Source organism: Aythya marila, assembly GCF_965140915.1.
Source record: "Aythya marila genome assembly, chromosome: 3".
Classification (NCBI taxonomy): Eukaryota; Metazoa; Chordata; class Aves; order Anseriformes; family Anatidae; genus Aythya; species Aythya marila.
The window spans coordinates 22,986,942-23,012,086 of NC_139044.1; the positions used below are offsets into that span (position 1 = coordinate 22,986,942).

The following is a 25,145-nucleotide window of genomic DNA, read 5'->3' on the forward strand; positions in this document are numbered from 1 at the left end:
ATAGCACATGTTGCTCAGACACACTATTAGTGATAGTGGAAGTGCAGCTATATCAGCTTTTCAGTTTTTTTTTCATTCAGACTTATCTCAAAACTAGAGGCTGGTTACGTGAAAATGCAAGGCCGAGTCTCTGTGTTGTAGATTGGCTCCAGTCACAAATGTTGACTTCAAAAAAAAAGTTGAAGCCTCTGACTCAAGGCTAACATAGACATGAACCTCCTTTTTATACTGCTGTTTTCAGTAACAGATGACAAAATAACATTGGAACTTAGAAATGAGTAGATCCTTTGACTTGCATGCAGTACATTAGAAGTGAATACTGTTGGTTCAGATTAATAACATGTTGCTTCCCTGCAACCAAAAAATATGATTTTGACCCCTTGTACTTGTAATATATTGTCTTTAACTTATAACACTACCTAATCTTCCACCTTTTTCCCCACTTTTTCTTGACAGAGAGAGCGACTGAGAAATATTGAGCGTATTTGCTTCCTCCTGCGAAAAGTGAGTGTAAAATAGTCTAGGATTTGTGAACTGCATGAGAATTAAAGCCAACGAGTGGTTATCTACATTCATTTGCTCTTTGAATAATTCTCATTCTCTGTTGAAAGGTTCAGTTCTACTGCAGAATTGGAAGTCATGATGACCTTGTTAGAATGGAGTAAGACAAATTATAAAAAGTTGACATAGTAGAGGATTCCTAGATAAGAAATAAATCCCGAGAACGTCTGCCCATTAGTTTTGGAACATGCTTTTGGATGGTGGTGAATCATTTTGCAGTTGCAGCTTAAGGTGCTTATAGCCCTATCATTTGATTTATAGTGTTGTAATACAGGCATTAGATATTTTATTTTATTTTTTTTTGAACAGGGGCTTGGTATTTAATAAATTAAATATTTTATTACCTACATATTTAATAATTACATTTTTTATTTGGCTGAATTTAAAAGTTGATACACCATTTATTTTAATTTGGCCAGAGATGATGAGTGCCTCAGTTTCTGAGAGTTGAAGGAGCTGATAAATTGTAGGATTGATGTGGTCAGGTTACATCTTTCCTCTGTAGATTGAAAGGGGGCTTTCTTAAACACTCATTGTTCTCCTGACTCTGTACCAATGAAGTCAAAATAATCGTAGTTCCAAAATATTTCACTTTATATATTAAAGTTTCTCTAAATTGCCTTCACCAGAATAGTAATGGAGCCATATAAATCATTCAGCATTTTTGCTTAACAAAGGTCATCACTGAAGTACAGACTGCTGACTGCATCCTAATCAAGCTAAGAACTAAATTCAGATGTGTTTTTAATAAGCCGAGGGCCCCGTCCTTAGAAGCTTTTGGAAAACCAGTGCTAGGAAATACTCACTTGGGATGACCCAAAGATCTAGTTGTGACCACACTCAGAATGCAGGAAATGACTCAGATCAGTCAGAACCTGAGACAGATCTGTTTGGCACCATTATGAGCAAGCCACATTTAAGAACTTAGCATGGTTAAGACACTAGGGATGTGAAAAGAAGAGAAAATACACTTATCACCAATAGCGTTCCATTTTGTCATATTGGCAGCCAGCCATTTGCAAGCTGTGTCACAGTTTATCTGACATAAAGAAACTGGTGAGTGGTAATGTATTAATATATGTGAGCCCATGGGAGTGCCTTGCCTTCATCAGTATTTAATTAATATTGAGACTCAGCCTTCTTGTGAACAGCAAAATGGAGCATTTTGTCTAATTACAGATTCTGTATTCAAAAGGGATTGGCTGCTTCTGGTTCTCATATTTTGTTAATTCAGTGTCTTCAAAGTTCTTTGGGGATACATTTGTTTTAATTGAGAGATGATATGAAAGAAGAAGGTGGTGGAATAACTACAGAGATTTGTAGTCTTTAAAACTGACAGTCACTAAAAATAGCTTTAGACTATGTAGCATAAAGTATTCACTGTTGGGGATAAATTCTGGCAAAAACGGTGAATAATTGAGTGTTGTATAGATACAGGAAGACAGCAGTTAAGATGCTATCTACAAGCACTAAATATATCCCTCATTATAAAATTGTGTGGCTTTAGGTTTGTTTCTCCTTCTATGAAAAAGCAACATATCTTTTTTCCTCTGTCACGAAGTCAGATAATTATTTTAAATGGCTTTGGGAATAGTGTTATATTACTATTTATGACATTAGAACTTAATGATGAAGATCTGTTGTAAATTTTTTAAAAAAGAGGTTATAGGTAGGTTATAAAAATACGTTCAGTTTCATTATAGCCTGGTTTTAGAAGGGGCTCATTGGAATTACTAAATAGGGGTACAATATGCCATACAAATGATACTAATGAGTTTAAGGATGGATTTTTTGTTTTATCTCCAAAATACTTGGAGAAGATTATTAACAAACTGTGACCAGGTACTTGATATGTTACCAGATACTGTATAATTTAGTTACATTTTCCATATTTATTTATATATATTATATATATTTATATATATATATATTTTTGTGGTGGTGTCTTTTTTTTTTTTTTCCTTTGTTGGGGGGGGGGAGGTTCGTCCTGAAGGAGTGAGTGGAAGGGAGCAAATTCATCAAGAAATCTAATGATAGACAAGCTGATATTAATCTCAAAGATGTTTCAGATGAACTTCAACTGTCAAGAAAAAATAAAAAACAGCAGACAAAAAATATGCAAGGACAACTTTTGAATAACAAAACTTACAGCTTGTTCAATACTCCATTACTAGCATGAGTAACAACAAGAGTGGAATGTAAATCAGTAGCTGGGTATTTAAAAATAAAAATATCTTCACCTAATGCCTTTTGAAGCAAGTACTATTATTTTAGTCAGGAGGCTGATAACTGCCAATGCTTGGTCTCTTCTAGTACCTCTGTCACATTTCTAGTAGAGCTGGATCTAGGGTACTAGTGGTGGAAATGTATCATGTACATGTTGTGGTGTTTACTAGATACAATTCTGTTTTTTACAGCTTTGCAAAAATAAAATTATAGAATTTTAGAATTATAGATTTCTAAATTATAAATTATAAATTATAGAATTATATTTAGAATTTTAGAAATGTAGAATTTAGAATTATAGGTTGGAAAAGACCTATATCCTTCACCAATATTATATATAAAAAGACCATTATCCTTCATGCAGTGAGGGGCCCAAAACTGAACACAGTAATTGAGGTGCAGTCTCACCAGCACCATGTACAAGAGGACAGACATTCCCCTTGTCCTGTTGACCATACTATTTCTGATGCAGGCCTGGATGCCATTGGCCTTCTTGATCTTCTGGGCCCACTGCTGGCTCATGTTCAGCTTGGCAGTCAACCAGCATCTATCTTTTCAATTTATATTCCATAGTATACTCCCTAGTACGTATCACAATCATCTTTCACTGTATTTACAGGTTTTGATTATTTATCAAAACCAATGTTACCTTAAAGAGCAATTACAGAAAGCATTCAATTCAGACTGAGATACAGTAAGTAAAAAGTAAAACTTAGTGAGCATAATATATAATTCCAAACACTTGGGTCTCTGTGTACAATTTATTTAGGTATGCTTTCATATGTAAGTATTCTGTTTAAAACAAAAAGTCAACGTAAATGTATGAAAATAGAAGTAATTCAGAGGCATAAGTAATCAGATTCTTGAATGGTTATGAGCTTAATATAGATTAACTATACTTGGAGCATGTCAAAGAAGACAAAACTTGATGCTCTGACTGTGTCATGCACGTTTGTCAGTATCGAATGCACATAATCAGATCTTGAAAAAATTAAAACAAATTGTTCTGTGAAACTTTGAGTTCTCTGGAGCAGTTAAGAGGAAACAAGGTTTGTATCTGGTTTTAGTATTTTCTTAATGAATGAAAACATAATTTTCTGAGTATGGAGGTTCTGGTTCACATGTGGAAAATATTATGGCAAGTCAGCATTTTTAGTAAGTAGCCCTATCTTTTCTTGCTGCTGGCACCTTTTCTGAATAGTTTAGATGAAGGAGGTTGGCCAATGTGCACTACAGCAATTGTTATATGAAATAATTTTTTGTACTTGGACTTTGTTAGGTTCCAGACCTTATCCAACCAGTAGCTCATAACATTCTTTGCATGCAGCAGCTGTAGTGGACGTAGTCCTTTGAAGAGTATCAGGTGTCACGGTAGCTGATTTCAATTGACTGTTCGTATTCTGTTCTTCTTGGTAAATTTGTTGGTTATTACATTAATCGATTCTTCCGTTGTTTTGCTTTGTGGTCACCAACAAGCTTCAGATAATGTCTCAGATTTATAGTGTGTATTTCTGCATATGTTGATTGATTGTTTTATCATGGATTTATGGTTTTATAGATCTGTTACATTCTTTTAGCCAGTCACCATGCTGATAGCTATTAGCAGGGTACTTCAGTAAGCCTATTGCATGGTTCATTAAAATGCTTAATGTAAGTCTGTATAAATAAATTCAGCAAATTTGATGGTGTTTTTAAAGTGGTGTGTAACCATCTGTATGTAAGAAGGAATCATACTTCTTTCATGGATTTGAAAGAACAAATCCATCTACAAGAGGCTACAGCAATAGGCCAATTTGTTACAAAATAAATTTGGGGGGAATAGCAGCAATAGTTGTGCCTTTCATTGTACTATATATATATATGTATTTTTTTTTTTTTCTTTTTTCTTTTTTAACAACTTCAGTAAAGAAGTTTTAACTCCCTGTTTGGTTAGACTTGATGGAAAAAAAAAAAATCACCAAAAACATTTCAGTATAGCCACACTAGAGAATTAACTCAGATTAAGCAAAAAATACTTGCACTGCCTCTGCAGGGTAGGTATACACCAGGTTACTGGCATACATTATGCATTATATTCAGCACCTCCCAACCAGTAGTGAGCATTTTGTCTTTGAAGTCTATGTGCATGTATTATCTGAGAGGGAAACAGCCTTGTCTAGTCAAGAGGTATTTTGGCTGTGGAAATAGTACTGGTATGCTGCCTCACAGGACAAAGAGGCTCATGTGTCCAGAGTTCTGATGATTGCTGCTGTAAGAAAGATCACAAAGAGAACAAAAAATGGCACCGCGTGACATTTTGTCCATTAGCAGTGACTGTTGCAGTGATGGAGCACATGAACTTTGTCCGCTTTCATTAGAGACCAAGGACTTCATCATTGTTACTGTCTTCTGAATGCATATTGTATTTCTTGATGTATCTAATGCTCCCTCTTTTCTTACCACATCAATACAATGGAACTGCTGAGTTTGACTAATTATCTGGGCAGTAGGAAAACTTTCAGGAGACCCTTCCTACTGAGTGATTGGGAGCATAAACCCCAATTAAAAAAGATAGTGTGGGTAACTTCTGAAGAATGAATATACGATTATGTATGTAGCAAACATTTTGCAGTGATCGGATACATACTCAATACTTCATCTCCCTGTGACTCAGTGCAATATAGAAGCTTGTACTTGTACCCAAGCAGGCATTGCTCTATATGAAGTGATTTAAGTAAAAGCTATGTATTTTAAAAATTATTTGATCATAATCATCTCCCATCTCTCTCTCTCTCATCCTTGAACTGCAATTCAGTGGTTCAAAGCAGAGCTGGTTTATATCAGAAAGTGAACATCTCTGGATTTAGGAAGGGTTTGACTTCATGTTTGTTGCTTACCATTTTTTAGCTCATAAACTGCCTCAGAAGAAATTCTAGAGATTGCAGACAGGCATTAGAATAAAGGTTATTGTTGTTTCTAAAGCATTATTTAGATCTGCAGATTGGTTAGGATGTAGGTGGGACGTGATCTGCTATGCTGTGCAGATTCTGTCAGTGAGGACTTGGACTGTCAGTCCAGCGACTTTCATAAAACTAAATTCACTTAAGATCTCTTTTGTTTGAAGTGACCTAGGAATATTTAAAGTACATTAGAGTCTGTGAGAGACAGAAAACTGCTAAGTGTGCACTTCCGTGCTCACTACTTATGTAGAAGATAGTGCTACATTGCTGTTGCATGTTAAAGTTAGCTTTCTTCTGGCCCTCAGAGTCATTGACAAGGTATTTTTACATTAGGAATGAATAACTTTTTACACTCTAAACAAAATTTCAAGTTACCTAAAATATATTAGTAAACACATTTTAGTTTATGGAAATCATGTCTTATGGATGATTTATTTTTAAACAATTCTGCTACAGCATCTCTTGGAAAAAGAGGCATGAGATAAATTTAAAATTTACTTTTTATTAAACAGTGGGGCTGTTCTCAGGTTCCAAAAGCAAATGCAGCTTGGCAGGGGAAGTAGCGATATAGGAAAAGCAAATAAAATACTTTGAACTGAAATACCACACACTTTCACTAGCTCGGTGTTGTTTTAATTGTTTTCTGCAGCTTGCCTAAAAGAGGATGGAGTTTACATGTTGATAGAGATTCACATTTGCATCAGCAGGCCTAGGTGGAGTTTTGTTTGCATCCTGAAATATGAGGGACAAAGTGATTTTCCCTGAAACTTGCAATAAAATTGCAGCATACACAAAATTGTCCTTTTTTGTTGTTGTTGTTGTTTCTTTTTTTTTTTTTTTTTTATTTCTTCTTCCTGTTCTATGAATAATAGTCAGCATGCAATACCATGGTAGGAAAGGCTCCTTTATGTTTGAGTTTTGGCATTTAGCCTCCTGAATAAACTTATCTGCTGCCATCTCGGTTAAAGTGTCCTAATTATGACATCTTAAAAGGCTAGAATAGAGAGTGATACTTGGGAAAAGGAAACATATAGGACTTAAGAACTTAGAGGAAGTATAGTATTTCTGGCAGGCTATTCATTCACTACTGACATTCATTTATTATGTTCATTGTGTCATTCATTTATTATGAGAATTTTGCCAGCACTATCTTTAGTCAAATTTACAAGTTCCGGAATTCAGCATTTTTCAAATGTTAGAACATAATAATTGTATTTTTAGTAATCATTACCTAAGAATGTCTTTGCACTCAATGGAGGATAATGAAAAGTTATATCCTGCTGTGCCTGCACAGGTGTTCAAAGCAGCACTGGATGATAAGGAAAGTTGTAAGCCTACTGCAAGCCTCAGTCACAGTTTGGCTTTTATTCTCTTTTTATTCCAGGGAGGAAGTAAGATTTGCCAGTGCAATGCCTGATGAAAACTGATATATCCTTTGGATATATCCATATGCATGTTTACTCTTAATGTTATTGCTCAAGAAAATATTTACATATAAAACTATTTCAGATTAACCAACTGTATTTTGCTGTTACTTTCATATTTTAAAAGTTTATTCAATCATCAAAGTGTTAAAAAAGTATTACCTTGTAATAGACAACCACTACAATTCAACTTCTTTCCAGTACTGCTCTGGAGGATATGTAAGCATATGCCCTTACAGTATCTGAACATCACAAGAAATGGTAGAATAAGACTGAAGATGCAGCAAAAATGTATGTGAATAACAGTTGTCTGTAATGTACGCCTAGAAGAGAATTATCAGCTGCTGAGGGAATCTGCCTCTCAGAGCTGTGTTGAAGATACTGGCAAAATATGACTTCCTAATAGACCATATTTTCTTTAATTTAGTATGTAATAAAATAAATACTTACATTTTAATGAAACAAAAGAAATTGGGGTTAAATCAAAGTTCACTTATGGTTAGCAGAATGTTCACTGTGTATTTAAGTCAGATTCAGACCCTATAAAGCCTCCTTGCAATTACCAAAAAAAAAACAACCACCACAATAGCTAAAAATATAGTGAAATTATTTTGCATTTTATCTGTTATATGAATAGAAACTGTTTCAGGTGGGATTTAAATGTCCTACCTTGCATTCAAATGCTGAAGTTTCCAATAAAGCTGTTAGGATAGCAGGGCAGGAATCTTCTTTACCAGCTCTGCACTGTACGAAATCTACTTCCTCAGATTGACAGCCTTTAAAATCCAGATATGGAAACAGCCCTTTAGTGAACAGTTAGTTCTCAGTATTTACAAAACTGTCAATTTTAGGCAGACCCCAAGGAAAAAGCCTGAGGGCCCTTCCTGTACTATGCAGATGGCTGAGCTTCATTTTAATGATCACTAAGATTTCTGCATTCATTGACCTATCTGTGAAACGAGGTGCTGGTTTTCTGGATCCTAATGAGCAGCTGTGGTATTAATTGTTATTCTCACCAGTCTCAGGAGAACAGGTAAAGATGGAATGAACTCTTGAATAACCCAGTTGTGGGCTGTACTCTCTGGTTATATCTGAAACATAGTAGTGAGGTAGGGCAAGAAAGAATTTGTTACCCTGTTCCATGTCAGTGTTGTCAAAATTTGAGGTTCGCACTCCAGGGTTGCTAACCCAGCTTCTGTTACAGCTTCTGAATTAACTTTTTTAAAAAAAAAAAAAAAAAAGTTTGTGAAGATACCACATCTTAGATCACAGCAGATCTGCCTTACTGACCGGTATTCCTTGATGCTCTTCACGTCCCAGAGTGGAAAAGCTTTTTCTTTCATCCACTTCATAGAGTGATTTGGCTTGGAAGGAACCCTTCAGGATCCTCTATGGGTATGCTATGGACAGGGACACCTCCCACTAGACAAAGTTTCTCAAAGCCCCATTCAACCTAGCCTTAAGCACTTCCAGAGAGGGGCCATCCACAACTCTGGGAAACTTGTTCCAGTGAACAGATTGATGATAAAGATGATAGGCTGATGACCCTAGCTAGAGACAAGCTGCAGAAGCTGCATCCTTTGGCAGAAGCAGCTGCAGCAGCACTAACTACTGGGATAAAGCAGCATTACTTTGTCTAACAGTTGCCAATCTATGGGTACAATGGTACATTTATGGACGCAGGATGGAGGCTAGGCTACATAGATGGAGACTTCTTGGAGAAAAAAAAAAAAGTGATTCTGTGAGCATTTCTCAGTGACTGAGAAAGCAGTTTGATTCACTTGTTACAATTTATGTAGTGTGAGAATGTAATTGCACTGGTGAAGGGCACTGATTACTATTCATACTGCTATATCTTCCCAGTTTTGGTTTCTGAGAGGTATTTTATGTGCCATATTCACTGGTGAGCCAAGCTGTAGGAGTCATTCCATGAGAAAATGATATATAGTGTTCTGTAAGAGCAAATTGCATTTGGGAAGAAGGTAGTCATATGTAATAAACAGAATAAGGAGGAAGAGTACTTACAGGAAAAGATGTGATTGTTTTTTTGTAGAAAAACAACAGAATATATTCAGGGAATAGGAAACTGAATAAAATTATTTTGGACTGAGCTTCCTGAGAGATGCTCTTATGCAGTTGAGATCTTCAGATGACGTTGTAGTCCGATAAACACAAAGAAGCTGCCGAGAGGTGTTAGCTTCAGCTTTCATTTTCCCATGCTTTAGTTCAGCCAAATCTTGGTGTCTACACACAGCAAAGCCTGACTTATTTTCTTTGTAATTAGAAACTACCTACATGTGCACATATGTGTGCACATACACTACTGTGTATGAGGGTATATTGAATTTTACTCACACAATCACAGAATGGTTTAGGTTAGAAGGGAGCTCTGGAGGTCATCTGGTCCAATCCCACTGCTCTAGCAGGAACACCTAGAGCAGGCTGCCAAGGACTATGTCCAGACAGCTTTTGAACATTGCCCACAGCCTCCCTGGACAACCTGTGCCAGTGCTCTGTCACTTGTACAGTAGGGAAGTGATTCTTGATGTTTAGATGGAACCTCTTGCGTTCCAGTTTGTGCCCATTGCCTCTTGTCCTGGCATTCCTGACACTGTGGAAAAGAGTCTGGCACCATCTTCTTTGCACCCTCCCTTCAGGTATTTACACAGATAGGTAAGCCCCCCCCTGAGTCTCCTCTTCTCCAGGCTGAACAGTCCCAGCTTTCTCAGCCTCTCCTCACAGGAGAGGTGCTCTAGTCCCTTGATCATCTTGGTAAATTTAGTAAGAAAGTACATGTTTTATAAAGCTCATAGCTTAATTGTTAGTACTAGGTACACAAAATAAAGAATTTTGGTAGATAATCACATCTAAAATAAGAACCCAGAGCCTCATTCTCCTTTAATAAACATTATAAATTGCAGATATTTTAAGGCAACCTGACAGTTAACCTCTAACACAAGCAGGTATTAGTTACAGATGCCTGGGCAGTTCCCACCCCTCCTTCTTCCAGAGCTGCAAATTGAAATTTACTAGTGAAGCAAGTGAATAATAATATATTTCTCCACAATTCACAGAGTGTGAATTAACTTTGCTTTCATTTATTGCCCCAATTTTATCATTTGTATTACAATGCAAGAAGGAAGAAGACCTGAACTGTGCCACTACCCCTTGGAAAGATCCTTTTAGCAGAACTAGTGCCAAAGCTTGATTTACAGCCCTAGAGCACTTGTAGATTAAAGCATTTCCCCAACACTTCTAAGTTAAAAGAAGGAAAGAAAAATCATGACTAAATAAAGCCAGACAATCCCTGAAGCATGGCTGGCAAGGCTCAGTCCTGCCTGTAGGGGCAACAAGACCATTGGCATGCTGGCAGTTACTCAGCAAAGTTTGCTTGTATTTGATATGACTGCCTTTAACTTTTGAAGGTAACTGAGACTGGAGAGAACATTTATCTCCTACAAAAGCCTCCCCTTTAATATCAGGCTTTTTCAGACCATTTTCTTCAAATATGCCACATGGTTCTTAATTCAATTGCACATCATAGGATCACAGAATCACAGAATCATCTAGGTTGGAATTGTGCTGGATGAAGAATAGCAGGATTCCAGAAAGCAATAAGGGAGAAAACATTTGTCCCCAGTTAATGGTGGGATGATAATGATATGGTATCTACCTAAGCCTTTACATTTGAAATGCAAATTATGGATTATGAATAAGGACTTTTAATGTTTCCTGATATAAATATTTACTTAAATATATACATCAGAGCATACATAGAAATGTATAGTAGTTTCTTTTCCTTGCTTACATTGTAGTGAAAGGTGTTTGTGAGTAGTAGAATTTTGGTCTGGAAACTCTGACTGCCTTTTCAGGCTTTTCCATGATTTCCCACAGTTAAATGTCAGCCAGCAGAATTTCTAGTGATAAATTTGTAATTGTAAATTTCTAATTTGTAAAGCCATTCATTAGCTTGGGGCTCAAGGTGACCGAATTGCAGCTTTTGAGAACTAGTCTTTTTTTGCCAGTTTCCCCTCCAACTCTGCATTCTGTAGCTGTCTGCAGACTTTATCTTGACCCGTGTCAAAAAGCAGTTTGTTATCTGAATCAGAGTGTTCCTGGTTCAAAATAGAATCATACTGTTTATATCCTAACATATTTACCATCTGACAATTTCATATGCTGTCCCAGAAATGAATAAAAGATCTTGATTCCTATTGCACTGCTCTGCATATCACATAAATTTCTATTGTAATGGACCACCTTGGCAGAAATGATAAGGATTGACTGTTGCTTATTTCTAAACCATCTTCCTTCCCTCCAGGAGCTGAATCTCATATTTGCTAAAGTTGACTGAAAGTTTCCATTTCAGAGGACATTTGGGTAGAACTGCAGGATAATCCTTCCAGCCAAGAACTGAGGCATTGTTGGTTTGGGTGTTTTTTGGTTTTGTAGTTATTCATCTATTCAGCTTACTATTCCTCACAAGCCTTGCTGTTAGTGTCTTTATAAGCTTTATGCTTTCACTTTCCCTTGCTTTTAGGTTTAGTTTCTTGGCTAAATCACTTGAATATAAACTATAATTGGCTTGCAGGCTGGTGTTTGATGGCTTTTTTCCATGATTTCTCTTCAGAAACTGTGATCAGCATTGATCCTCTATTTATTTATGTCCACGCAAAAATATCACTCCAAGACAAGGGTGACAAAACAACCAATTTGTTATCCTGTCAAAAGTACAGGTAGATTTCATAGACACTGGAAACTGTGACTGGAAAGTGAGTCTGTTCTCCACTGCTTCCTGTCTTTTCTTTCTAGCTTCACAGCTGAATTTTTGTTTTGTTTTGTTTTTAAGCTCCTCATAAATTTCCACCATGGGTTTCCTTCCCTGTTATTACCAGCCAGCCCCCTGATCAAACACCAGGGTTATGTTTTTGCTAAGTTTGTAGGCTGTATTGGAATCAGAAATCAAGTGTGTGATAACGATGTAACAGGCTCTTAGGTGCTGTGATGCTTAGTGGGTAGACATCCAACTTTAAGACCTTTCTTATCTGCAATTTGTGGCAAGGATGAATCATTGTCTTGGTAAAGGTTATAGTCATGTTGTAAATCACATTCTGAAAATGAAAAAAAAAATGCAGCAGTGATAAATAACTGCCATCTGGAATCTACACTATATAATTGTATCATGATTTGTCATGCCCATAAAATAAGCTGTTGAGAATGCTTAAGTGGAAGGCATAGACATAGAGATATCCAAATGTATTAACTACTTCAAGCAGTGAAGGTAAATGAAAGTGAAAAAATGTGTTCCATGGGAAGTGGAAGAAGTCCTAAAACCATTGAATTCATTGCAGCACAGCTGTACAGGAGTAGGTAGGAGATGGGACTAGCTGTAGAGTGGGCTTTTCATTGTTTTTAGTAGCAGGGCTTACTTTAACCATTTGACAGACAAAAATGCATCGACATCAAAAGAAGCCTGCCAAATGCTTTTTGTGGTTTAACTTTGGCTGCTGTTGCTTCAAGACACAGCAAGGGATGCAGATGCACTGTGTATGGGATTGCCTAGCTTTGAGAAATGTATAATGCTGTAAGTTGGTCTCTTTTATGACTTGAACAAAGACATAAAAGAACAGGTTTCTGAGAAAAAGGCATCAGAAGAAAACTACAGAAGAAAGCCAGATAAGAAAGGGGAAAAGAGTGGAAAAAGTAAGATGCCTTTAGAAATAAGTACTCTGAATCAACATCACATGAATTTCTGTTTCTGCCAGCTGCCCACTCACTTTCTCTTTTAATAGAAAGAATCATCTTGGTCTGAAACAAGTAGTGTGGGGAGCCATGGATTTACCAAGGAAGTGAGTTTCCTGTCTTAGTGAGTTTTAGCTCACAACACTAACCTCGTAATGGATTTGATATCTTTAGGGTGTTTATAACATATCAGAAAGGTAGAAGTAGCCTTCTGTTTTTCCAAGGATACTCCTGCAATGTAGATGTGAAGCTTCAATAATGGTTTAATTATTTTCTTTTCAAATGCATCAGTAATAAAACTTCTCTCTTTAAGACCTCTTTTATAGAAATGTTCTCACTTATTTTCACAATGCTTCTGTGAGGTAGGCAGTAACATGATGTATGTTCTGTAAACATGAATGTGGAGCACCTGGTAAGACAGCAAAAGATTTGTCCCATGCCTCTCAACAAGCCCCTGGTGTATAGTCAGGATTAGAACCAGGACAAGCCTGTCACTGTGCCTCATGCTTATTGCTCTTAGCTACGCTGTCTGTCAGCTGAAGTATGTCTGGGGACAGACACATCGGAGATTTGCAGAGATGGTTTGTCTTCCACAAAACTAATGACTAAAATAACAGAGATGTTTTACTGACATCTGTTATTTCTGTTCCTTTTAGCTGGTGTTGCCGGAGTACTCTATCCATAGCCTTTTCTGCATAATGTTTTTGTGTGCCCAAGAATGGCTCACACTGGGGTTAAATGTTCCTCTGCTTTTTTATCACTTCTGGAGGTAAGCCTACCCTTTATATGCTGACTACTTGTTACTCTTATTTGCTAACTCATCCCCCATGAAGTTTGTATGAACTATGAATTGCAGTAATAGGAGAAAGGCCTAAAAGTGTTTGTCTAAAAGCAGCTAAGACTTATGTTTCCAGAGAAAAAAATAATATATATATATATATATTTTTTTTCATGATTAGATGAGAAAAGTCATAATACATTAATTCGGCTTTAATAGCCACATTTAAATAGTCACTTAGATATTCCCAGTGGTATCAGGATGCCGTCACCACAACCAAATAAAAACTTGACCTGAAATAGGCTGGAGTATGGAAATAGAACTCAGTGGGGCACTAAATGCTTCACAGACTAGGAGCGGTAAGTCAGTTCATGTCCAAAAGATCTTGTACCTATTCGTTCAGCCCTGGCAAGGAAACCTTTCCACCGGATTCATGGGAAAGTTGAGAGAATTTTGCTTCTCATCTGCTCTGATACCCTTACATGTTTTTGCATTATAAAGTAAGTTGCTTCTTGCTGTATAGCACAGAATTTATGTTCTGCATGAGAAGGCTCTCTAAGAGACTCTTGAAGCAACTACTGTTGTGAAGTAGCTTGAAGAATAATTTTGTAAAGAAGCCAGTACCAGTATGTTAGCTAGGAACTGAAAAGTAGTAGCTTTTTTACACTGTTTTCTGCAAAACTTGGTAGTAATGCACCATTGTATGGTGGAGTGTATCACCCCAAAGTTAGAGTGACAGCATAAGTTCTCAGAAAGCTTAATGAAGCTATGAATGCTTTTTTGTTGGGTGCAATAATAGCGTTTCATGGTGTTTTTCAAAGATTAACAATAGAAGTGTGACAATAATATTGTTTTGAAATTAAAAAAAAAAAAGTTATTTTATGTGCAAGCTGGAAATGGTCAGACTTGAAATAATGCTTCTTTGGATATACTTCTGTGGTTCTCCATATGTATTGCTATAAATACCACTTTTTTTTTTTTTTTTTTTTTTTTTTTTTTTTTTTTTTTTTTTTTTTCCGGTTTTAGCTACAGACAGTTTTGGGTGCATTGTGTAAATTTCTACACAAAACCATGGGAAGATAATTGTGTAATACCTTCATTCCAATGAAGATAATTAAGAAAGGATTTCATCTGTGGTGTAAAAGCTTTGCAGTGTTATTAGAGATTGTAAGTGGATGTGACAAATATTAGAAAGGAAGAAAGGAGGAAGGCAAGGTTATTAGGAGGACTTTTGATTTCAAAGTTTGCAGCTGGTGACTTGTATGGGGATTTTATATTTATCTGTTCGTATATCTGTTTATCCATCTGTAAGCAATCCCAGCAATTTCCAGTAGTTAATTACCATTTCAAAGCAATAGAAATAACAGTATTTCATCTGATCTGTGCAAACCTTAAAGCAGTTCATTTACTGTGTTCAGGCTTTTCTTTTTATGGCTTGCTTTTGCTTTTTGCTGCAAAGTAACTGAGACAAAAGCTCCCTTGGAAAAAAAAAAAAAAAAAAACCACAAAACACAAACACCACTAACAAAAAAACATTTCATCATGATTTTCTCAAGCATCCAGTCATTACTGAGAATAATTAAAAGTTTCTCCTATGTAAGAAGAAAAACATTTTGCAATAAGAATTATTTGGAAAACATATTTTTAAGCAGTGCTATGTGTAGAAAACACTAGTCAGCCAACTCTTATATTATTCCACATTGCCTTTTTCCTTTTCAGAATTGGAGAAACTGAGCTATAAATTGGTTGAGGCTGTCACCTTCCATCATATCTGAAATCAGTTGTGTAGATGCAGTTAAAGCCCAGTAATCTTTCCTCCATGCTGTGATCACAGACTGCTACATATTGTCACTCAATATGTAAGTTTCTAGTGAGTGAGTAAGCCAGAAAGAACTAAATAGGCAGGGGGAATGTTTCAATCTAAAAAAATAACAGAGTATAGAAAGTCTGCATTCATGAATCACTTGTTCTGAAAGAACAGTCTGCTTAGACTAGTATCCTGATTTTAACACTGTCCAGAAACAGGGGCTTGAAAAAGAGAGGAAAGTTCCTCCTGTATCTTGGAAGACTGTTTTCTTCTGAGATGGTGATCAGAACAGTGACATATTTAATTCAGGACATATTTAATTCAGCACGTAACAGAGTCATTTCAGGTGTCTTCTCTTTCTCTTTCAGGTATTTTCGTTGCCCAGCAGATAGTTCAGAACTAGCATATGATCCACCCGCAGTCATGAATGCAGATACCTTGAGTTACTGTCAAAAAGAGGCCTGGTGTAAGCTAGCTTTCTATCTCCTTTCTTTCTTCTACTATCTTTACTGGTAAGTCTGGTCATTTCACTAAGGGAATAGCAGCTGCTTTTCATTTGATGTGTGAAATTGCATTTAGGAATGGATGGAAAAAAATGGGCCTGTTTCCTTAGTTCTACAAAACTGCTTCTGATCTTGATTCAGGAAAGCATACCCGCTTACAGCAACACATACTTAAATCTGTGAACAATTCAGTACAGAATATTAAGCATTTATCTCAAGCCTGAGCCAGGCCCAAGGACCAACCCAAGGGAAAAAACAATTTGCTCTTCTGCATAGTCTCTTAGGATGTGTGAAAGAATACGTGTTGTGATATGACATTATATCAAATAAATATTATAATGTACAGTTTTAGGATCAATATCTCTGTTGTGATTTTTCTTTTTCTTACGCTTCAAAAGAGTATGAGGTCCTCCTGTGCTAACCAGTGCACTGGCACAGCTTGTTAGCATAGAATTTAGCACGTTACAGAGCATTTGCTGATGTGTTTCTCACAGTTTCTATAAGCCAGTCTGAATGCAGTACCTGAAAACTGTATTTCCCATTGCTGCATCACAGGCTGTTCAGTACTGCTGGAAGCATGCCTTCCAGACTGCGCTGAGTCTGACAGGTGAGGTTCACCAGGCATATTCTCACAGGCAGTTCACAGGCTGCCTGCGTAGTGATGCTCAAGACAGTAAGCAAATGAGTAGGTAGATGGTGAGTAGGAGTGCTGGATGCACCATGCTTGCCGTCATTCCTACAGACCTCCCTTTCATGATGGGGTTAAGCCTGTGTGTGCTGCAAAACCCTACTTGAAGGACATTCTTGGAGATCTGCACCCCAGTCATTCCCCTACCCCTTTTAGTTGTCAGATGTCCTTAATGCACAGTTGCAAATGTCCAGTGGAAGACTATGTGAGGAACGTATTTAAGACCTTTGGTAGAATTCCTGTGCTTTTAGTCACCCCTGTAATCACACCATACAACTACTTGACAACAAAGAATAACACAATTTAGATGGAGGTGTTGTTTTTAAGATGCCTTTTTTCTACTCCTTTAATAATGTATTTGCATAGAACACCTCTTCAAGCCAGAACTGTGTGCAGTAGTCCTTCTGTGTGGTAGGTTTGTACACTGGTGGAAAAAGATAAATGTCACTTCTCCTTTGATCACTGGTCTGTTATTTGTTCTGTTGTTCATCTTACCTTCAGGAGTCATTGCTGCAGGTTGATGTTTCTCAATGTTACTTTTAAATACCACTGACAACAAGGTTTTCTGACCACATATGCACATGTATGTGTGTACGTGCATATTTGGGAGGGGAAAAAGAAGGTAGAAGGGACCAGACCCACTGAATCTGATAGGTGCCTAACTCACACTGAAATGAATGGGGCATTAGGATCTAAGCAGGAGCTTTGCATCCAGTAGCTCTGTGTGTTTGGGCTGAGTGTCTTTGCCAGCCAGACCTCTTTGCAGAGGCAAGAAGAGATGGCGAGGCATGAATAGAGGAAGGAGCATTTTAACCCCATGTTCTGTAGGCTAAAAGACTCTATCAAAGACAGCTGTGTGGTGTCATCTAGCATTTCTGCTGGGACTAAATTATTGTGCTGAGCTGTGCTTCCCTTTGTTCTAGAATGTGGCTATATAAACCAAAGTTCACCACCTGGTCCTAAATAAAGAAGTATTAATTATATTCACTTTTGCTGTGTTTTCCTGAGTATTATGAAAATTAGAGCTGCAGTGAAAACACTATGAATTCTTCACTTTTCAAAGTTGCCCTTAACAGGTATGTATTCACTCCAGCTAGTGTCTGCATTTTGTTTGTTCTACTGCACAGAAATTTTCCAATGGAAAGAAAACAGTCTAGTTTCATGGGAAACCATACCTGCCCTGCTGAGAGTTGGTGGTTGAAGTTTTAAAGATCAAATGTGCTAAAGCAAAATGGTTTTGTTTCTCCACTGTTCAAATTCAAACATCAGACTACACTTTTAATAAGCTCAAACACAGCTTGCAGTGCAGTAGGATGTCACTAATGAATTTGTTATTTCTTGAGAGCTTTTTGATACCCATCTTGAATGCACCATAATTAAGATGCTCTAGAGAGATGGAAGTAATGCAAAGGAAGGCATAGGCCATTACAGTCAGACCTGAGGAACAGACAGTAAAGAGATATAAAAATCAAAGTGCTCTGTATGCCTCAAAAGGATACTTTCATATTGTGTCTTTCTTTTACATTCAGCATGATCTACACTTTGGTGAGCTCTTAACTGAAATACCATCATTGAAGACTGAAAACAGCAAAGGCTGTGGAGGTACAAGGGTGAGTGAGCCAAGTGAAGCATGAGAAAAAAAATAAATAAAAATAAAGAGAGGAAGACTTTGAACCCAAGAAGTAAATAAAGTATGTGAAAGAGAGATCCAGAAGAAGCAGAGTACCATGAAGAATGGCTGAGTTAACTGTGTTTATCTTTTGTTTCTCAGTGTGTTGCAGTAAATGGCTTTCAAAACCCAAGCAAAACCAAAAAATGCAACAAGGTGGGCTGAGTTACAGAACTATTCACCTCTTCAGGGATAATGCTACTCAGCTAAATGCAGTCATCATAAACTGTAGCCCCTACTGTCTTCCAGGGAGCAAAGTTTTGTTGTTGTTGTTTTTGCTTTTAATGACTGTTCTGTTCTGAGGAAGCAGAGGTCAAGATCATCATACACATCAAGAACAGCTACACAATACATTCTGAAAATGAGCATTGACGAGTTCAGATAAGATGTGTGCCCATTCTGCAGGGATGTTCTTGTGACATTACTCAAACAGGGATATTGTATCTTGGGAAATCGTTTCCAGGTGTTCTTTTTTTTTTTTTACCTATAACAAAAACAACAGAAGAATTTAGAAATTACAGTGTTCTGTTTTTAATGATATGCTATTCCTGTAGAAAAATGTCCAGTATATTTCTGTATTTCATTCATGATGAATCAATAGCACAGTAATATATGTAAATGCATTGGGATTGACTTAAGTATGTCAAGCACTTACCAGAGTAGTGTTCCTCTGACTGCAAAAAAGACTGATAAAAACTGCATATGTTAGAGAGGATTGTAACGTAAATGTTATCTTTAGAATGCTGGATAACAAAATGCTGGAGCAGGTGATCATGGGCTGTAATTCTATTGTGCAGCTTTATTTCTGCTGTCAAATTTAAGCTAAAAGGCACAAAATGTTTTTGTCTCATATTAGGTGGGTATTGGAAGTTGTTCTTTTTTATAATTTAAAAGTGTTTTTTTTTTTTAATTATTATTTTACCATATAATTTATATTTGTCTATATATGTGCTGTATATCTTCATATATATGTGTATACAAATGCACATCTATATAAACACAATCTATTCATATTTTAGGTTTATCTGTTTGATTTAACAGGTCAGAAGCATTATATGTCTAGAACTGCTGCTAAGATTAATAAGACTAGTTCCACCACATGCACAAAAACTGCTTGGGTCTTGCATTGTCAATGAGGTAATAAGACATGTTACTAGCAAAGATGCAGAGTGTGCAAAGAGGCCCATCTGTATGGAAACAGCTTGGTTACAGACGGTCTTGTTAGCACTAGCTCATTGTTCACCCTCCCAGATTTGTTCTGGGTATTGAGATCCAACAGATTGTTCTTTAGGACTTTGGGCATGGGATTTCAGAAGGAGAGGTCCAGTCTCACATTCAGCACCATCCCTGTGCTAACAAACCCTGTTTTAGAGCGTGGTGAAGCAATGGCTGAATGCAATAATCTCATGTCTGGCAAGGTCAAAATGGTACTGGAGTTACTGCATGCATACAGTGACAAGGTTTTTGTTGGTGTAATCAGACTATGGTAACAAAATTAAATTCTTTTAGCCTGCAAAGTACTGTTGGTGAATTAAAAGCTGTCTGCTTGTGGCCCATGCCAACTTCTGGGCATTGCCTGCAATAGTGCTAACTGGCTTGTGTAAGAAGTATATTGGGGTCATTCTAACAATATTTAGAAGATCAACTTGTTCCAAGCACAGACATTCTTTAATTTATCAGTACAGACATAGCCACTAAGTCTTGCTGTATGAAGTTTAACTTCTTACAGCCTAGCATTCCCACTTCTGGGAAACACACAACAAGGCTGCCAATTCAGGTTACTTAGGAAGCTAATTTGAACTTGATGGTTCATGAGTTTGGATTGCACACACTACAGAAGTGGCTAAATATGCTCTTGAAATCACATTGACTTTGCAATCAGTATGGCTGTGTTTGCTTGGAGTGTACTTGAGCTAAGAAACTTTGCAGGGTCATTACAGAGCTAACTCTGATAAAGTTCTGTTGCCATGATAGAATTAATGCAAAATTGATCAAAAGCTGTAGTTTGTCTTTAACTGAATTTCTTTTGTACATACTATAACTTTAAGCACCTTGTTCTGCAGAAGTATAGGAGCTAACTTCACAAGAGAAAATCAGCATCACACTGATAACTTCTAAGCATCTTGCTACCTTATAAAGCTCTCAAATCTGAGTAGGTGACTGAATCTTTCCAGAATGCATCAGGGGTAGAAAAACCTGAAGTCAGCTTTTCTACATTCTAGATATATGCTTTAAAGTCAGTTTCATGAAAAGTCCTGGTGTGTTTTTGTGAGGCTGAATGGGTGAAATTATGATCAGGTTTTGCATGAAAAGACAATTTGCAAATCCTGAGCTTTAGGCATGAACTAGATCACTAGCAGATCAGTTGAATGTCTACAGGGCTCTGCAAGTTTTTGTAACTGGCATTGCTATCTAATCCTTGCCTTTGTACACAAAGAGGCACTTGCATTCACAGGTCTTCTGAATGTGGCTTCAGGTGACTGCAAAGACATACTGCTTGAATGGACCTGCTAGGTCACTCAGAACAAGTTCTCTGTTTCAGGCAACCTCATCAATACTTCTCAATCATCACTTGAAAGCAGAATAGTTGGTTTGATCCCACTACTGCTGTCAGTGTTTCCAGGATCTTGCTGCTCTCATAATCACAAGTTTTTCTTCATTTCCAGCTTAACACTTGTTCTTGCATAATTCATCCATTTGCTTTTGAGCCAACATTAGTCTAAATACCCCTTATCTCATGACATTTAACACCCTGATACACAGGGAGAGCAGTCCTTTTCAGCCTCTATTTGGTTAGAAGTGATCTGTCTCTTCTTTCATCCTCCCACAGAAAAGCTCTCCATTCTCCATGTCTTCTTTATAAGATTTCTCTGTCTTTCCAGTCAAATTAATTTTGCCTAAGAGCGGATAATGAAAGCTGTTCAGAGAATTCTGAATATCTTACCCCATCTCATCCTTACTATGAAAAGAGAGTGAAAGCTAACTTTCTCATTTTTTACCAGAAATCCTTGTTCAAAAAAAGTAATCCCACTGTTCTTAATAACACTTTGTTTCTCTTAAAGAAAAATTTTAATTTAAGTCAATGGAAAAATCATCTAATATGAGGATACTTTCCCTTTCCTGGAATCTAGTAAAGCTCCTCCCGAGCAGAAATAACAAATGAAAGTTGCAAAAACATTAATTAGAGTATGTGGTCAATGTAAAGCAGTTATCTCCAACCCAGAACTCAAAAGTAGTAAGTGTCCAAGGTGTATGACAGTAGAAAGAAGTTGCTGATACCATGTGCCTCACAGACAACACAGTAAGATACAGCCCTCAGTGTGTTCATTGCTCAGTGTTGTTACCCAGACAGGTTGCAGCATCTTGCTAGATTACCCCAACAGACCAACACCAACAGCACTTGGCTGTAGTACAGCACAAAATCATTACTTGGCGGTGCTGCTGTTGTGACAAGTAGACTTCAAAGTTGTATTCACACTGGTATCTAGATTAATCATTTTCTTACAATGACAGGATTGAAGCCCTGGATTTATCAACAGGTACCAAAAATAAATAAATAAATAAATAAAAATAAAGGTTTGTTTGTTTGTTTTTAAATTAAATAGCCCTTTACTGTAATAGGAAATGTATCAGTGTTGTAAAAGGTCCAGAAATTTATCCTATATTCTTCTGTGTTGCATCTGTGGGGTGTGACCTCTCTCAACAGTTATATCCATGTGTAGTAGATATTTTCAAGACCAGATTTGTCATTTTAGCTGATAGGCTTGCCATACGTATTATAAGAGAAGCATGAATAGAGGAAGGAAAATTAAGAGAGAAAAGGTATGGGTTGCCCTTTTAATAAATGGACATCTTGCTGGCTAAACACAAGCTGAGTGCACTTTGACTGAAAACAGGGAAGTATTGCTGCAGGGAAGTAGAGGCAGTAGCGAGGAACAGAAAAAAATGTTGTGATTTTCATACACAAAGTGGTCTCTTCCCAGTGTCATGTTTTTAGGGGAGAAATAATCTCTTCTACCCCTTTTGTCTCCAGTTCCTCCTTGGTGGGTGGAAGCTACGGATTTCCTTCCCGAGTCTGATCACTTTCCATCTCTTCTCCTTGAAAGGTAAATGCCATTGCTTAGGAGCAGCAGTTTTCTTCTCTCACATGCTTTGGTGATACAGACAAACCACACAAAGATCATAAGAAAACATGTCATTTCCCTTTGCTCCCTTGAACAGGTGTGCAGTTAAGTGCACATTTAAATGATTATTCACTGTCTTCATTTGTACCATCTGTAAAACACCTAGCTTGTGAGATCTTTCCGTACATACAATACTCTCTTTTTTTTCTATGACTGTTGAATATATGTAAAAGAAAAGGGTAGGAGAAAAACAAAATGTGAGTGGATGAAATCTGAACAAGCTGCTTGCAAAAGGGGTAGATGCTTGAAAGGCAGCCCCGTTGGTGAAGTGTTGCTCTGTGCTTCTACCTGTCCTATTTATAGTCAGGTAATTACAGCAATGCTGGATAAAGCCATTGCTGCTGTGACTGTTTTGGTTTCAAATAAAGCAAGTCAATGCTGATAGCAGAATGCTTCGCCTACAAATAATTAACAGCACTTAAGCTGTCATAAATGTTTTTCCATCTGTTTCCTTGGACCATACTCTTTTTACATCAAGGCACTGGAAGTAGAATAAAAAATTCTTCAACCTACACCTTTCTACAGAAACTGCATGGAGGTTGTTGTGATCTGACACTGCTGTTGGGTCATGATTTCTCATTCACTTGTATGAGTATTAGCACTCTATTTTTTTCCTTTCTCCACACAGGTATTTTTGTAATAATAAGGACAATCTTACAGGGCATAGTCCAAAATTCTTAAATTTACTGGAGATTTTCCATTGCTTCCAATGGACTTTGGATAATGCCCATGAATTTCTCTAGAGCTACATGAGAAATACGTCTACACTAGAAAGTCTCTAGAGTTTTGCTAGTAGAGAACCTGTCTTTTAGATCGTGACATCACATCCATTTACCTTAATTGCATTAATGGAAGAGGAACATACACATCAGAGGGAGAAGTGTAATGTTTCAGTGCAGACTGTCACAGAAAGTTAGACCAATTTAGTGAAAATCAGGCTTAACAGAAGTTAATGGAAATTTTGCCTCTTTATGTGAGTCCCACATAGCACTGTACAATTCCCACCAAGATGACAATGGAAATGAAAAATTGAAGAAGAAAAAAGAAAGCAACAATAAGCTTAGTTAATCAAAAATGCTATTGGATAGAAATAATTGGGTAGAAAAAAAATGCTATTTATTAGATAAAGCTTGGATTACTATAAACAGAACAGGTGATCAGAAGGTTGAAATAAAACACCTAAAGGAAGCAATGAATATTAGACTCCTATCCATGTAGCACCGAGCCTTACATCAGTGATCTCAATCCATATTCCTGCTCTACTGAGTTTTTTGATCATTCATTACTCATGAACACATTGTTCTGATTTATTTTTATTCATCACAGGAATGCTGTTGTAGGTGGGAAGGAGGGAAAATTCTGCTCTAACATACAGCATTTTCTTTTTTTCTCCCAGATAACCTGGGAGCATGCTATAAATGACATATTTCACTGGTACATCTCAACCTAAGAATGAAGCTCTTTGCTGCAGAAAATATTGTACTGCAATTTAATAAACCACAGTTCTAGAAATATTTTGTGCTTAGACAATTAAAGTAGTTATTTTCTTACCTTTAAATTGGTGGTATCATGTAACAGTAAATGTTAAAACAGTAAAAGTTTCTAGGTAATCAAACTCTCAATGAAGCTCTGGGGCAAATCACATATTTTAAAAATTATTTTTCTAGTAACATATATAGGTCATACATTATGGAAATTGAATGAAGAATTAAGAACTAAAACCACTTATTTTATCAAAAACCTGAATAGATGTTGATCCTTTTCTTCCAATGAAGTATCCCTAATATCACAAGTGTCCTAACAGACCTGAAGAAATCTGACTGTCCTGCTGTGCTCTCACCCGTAAGAAGTAATATGTAGTAACAAACAAACCAGAATTTCTGCTCCATCTGTAATGTGGCACTTTTATTTTTCCTGGTGTATAAAACAGTACAAATTACAAGACAGAAGATAACCAGGGTGCTGCAGTTAATAGGAATGCAAAGTTTGGCCAGAGTTTTTTTAAGCAGTTGCTCTGTTTCTTTCAGCTATTGACAATGTGAAGTTATTGGAGGTGCAAACTGTGCTGTTAATAGCAGCTTTAGCAATATGTATGTTCATTTCTTTTGAAATAAGAATTTTAAATCCATGTTTCTTTCTAAAAGATATTTAACATATTTTCAGACCTTACCTGACTCTCAATATATAACAAATATAAATGTATCACACACACAAATACAAATGCAAATAAAAAATACAGCAAACATAGATTCTTTAGCAAATATCTAGATTGCTTTGCTATTTAAAGGTAATTTCTAGGTCTTATTGTGGTTCTTAAATAATTTGGTCATAAATTTATGATGATATTCCCTTCAATAAAAGTAGAAAGAGATTCCCTGCCCTTATTCTTGGAAGAAACTGTTGGCATATAAATAAGTAATCTAGTATATGTATTAACCACAATATTCTTTTTTCACTATCATCCAGAAGAGTTAAAAAAAAAGTCAGAATATACAGCTGAAAAAGCTTTCTCTCACATTTTCTCTTCTGATTAGTAGATATCATGGGCTTGATCTATTGCACTTTAATTAGATGTACAGCATAGCTACACAACATTTTAAATAATGTATACTTCTGAGCATTGC

The 25,145-nt window shown here is 36.7% G+C and overlaps 1 protein-coding gene across 2 annotated transcripts in view; it reads left to right on the plus strand.

The window, feature by feature from the left end:
- The window catches only part of CNIH3 (cornichon family AMPA receptor auxiliary protein 3), a gene marked incomplete at both ends in the record, with an annotated part of 42,039 nt that extends 23,814 nt beyond the window's left edge, over positions 1–18,225 (plus strand). Inside the window, 4 exons of one of the 2 annotated variants that reach the window (XM_082756152.1) lie at positions 457–504; positions 13,549–13,661; positions 15,846–15,989; positions 18,198–18,225. In XM_082756152.1, coding sequence (XP_082612278.1) covers positions 457–504; positions 13,549–13,661; positions 15,846–15,989; positions 18,198–18,225 — 333 coding nt within the window. The remainder of the gene's footprint in view (positions 1–456; positions 505–13,548; positions 13,662–15,845; positions 15,990–18,197) is intronic. The other variant, XM_082756153.1, reaches the window with a different exon arrangement.
- Between the last annotated feature and the right edge of the window lie 6,920 nt (positions 18,226–25,145).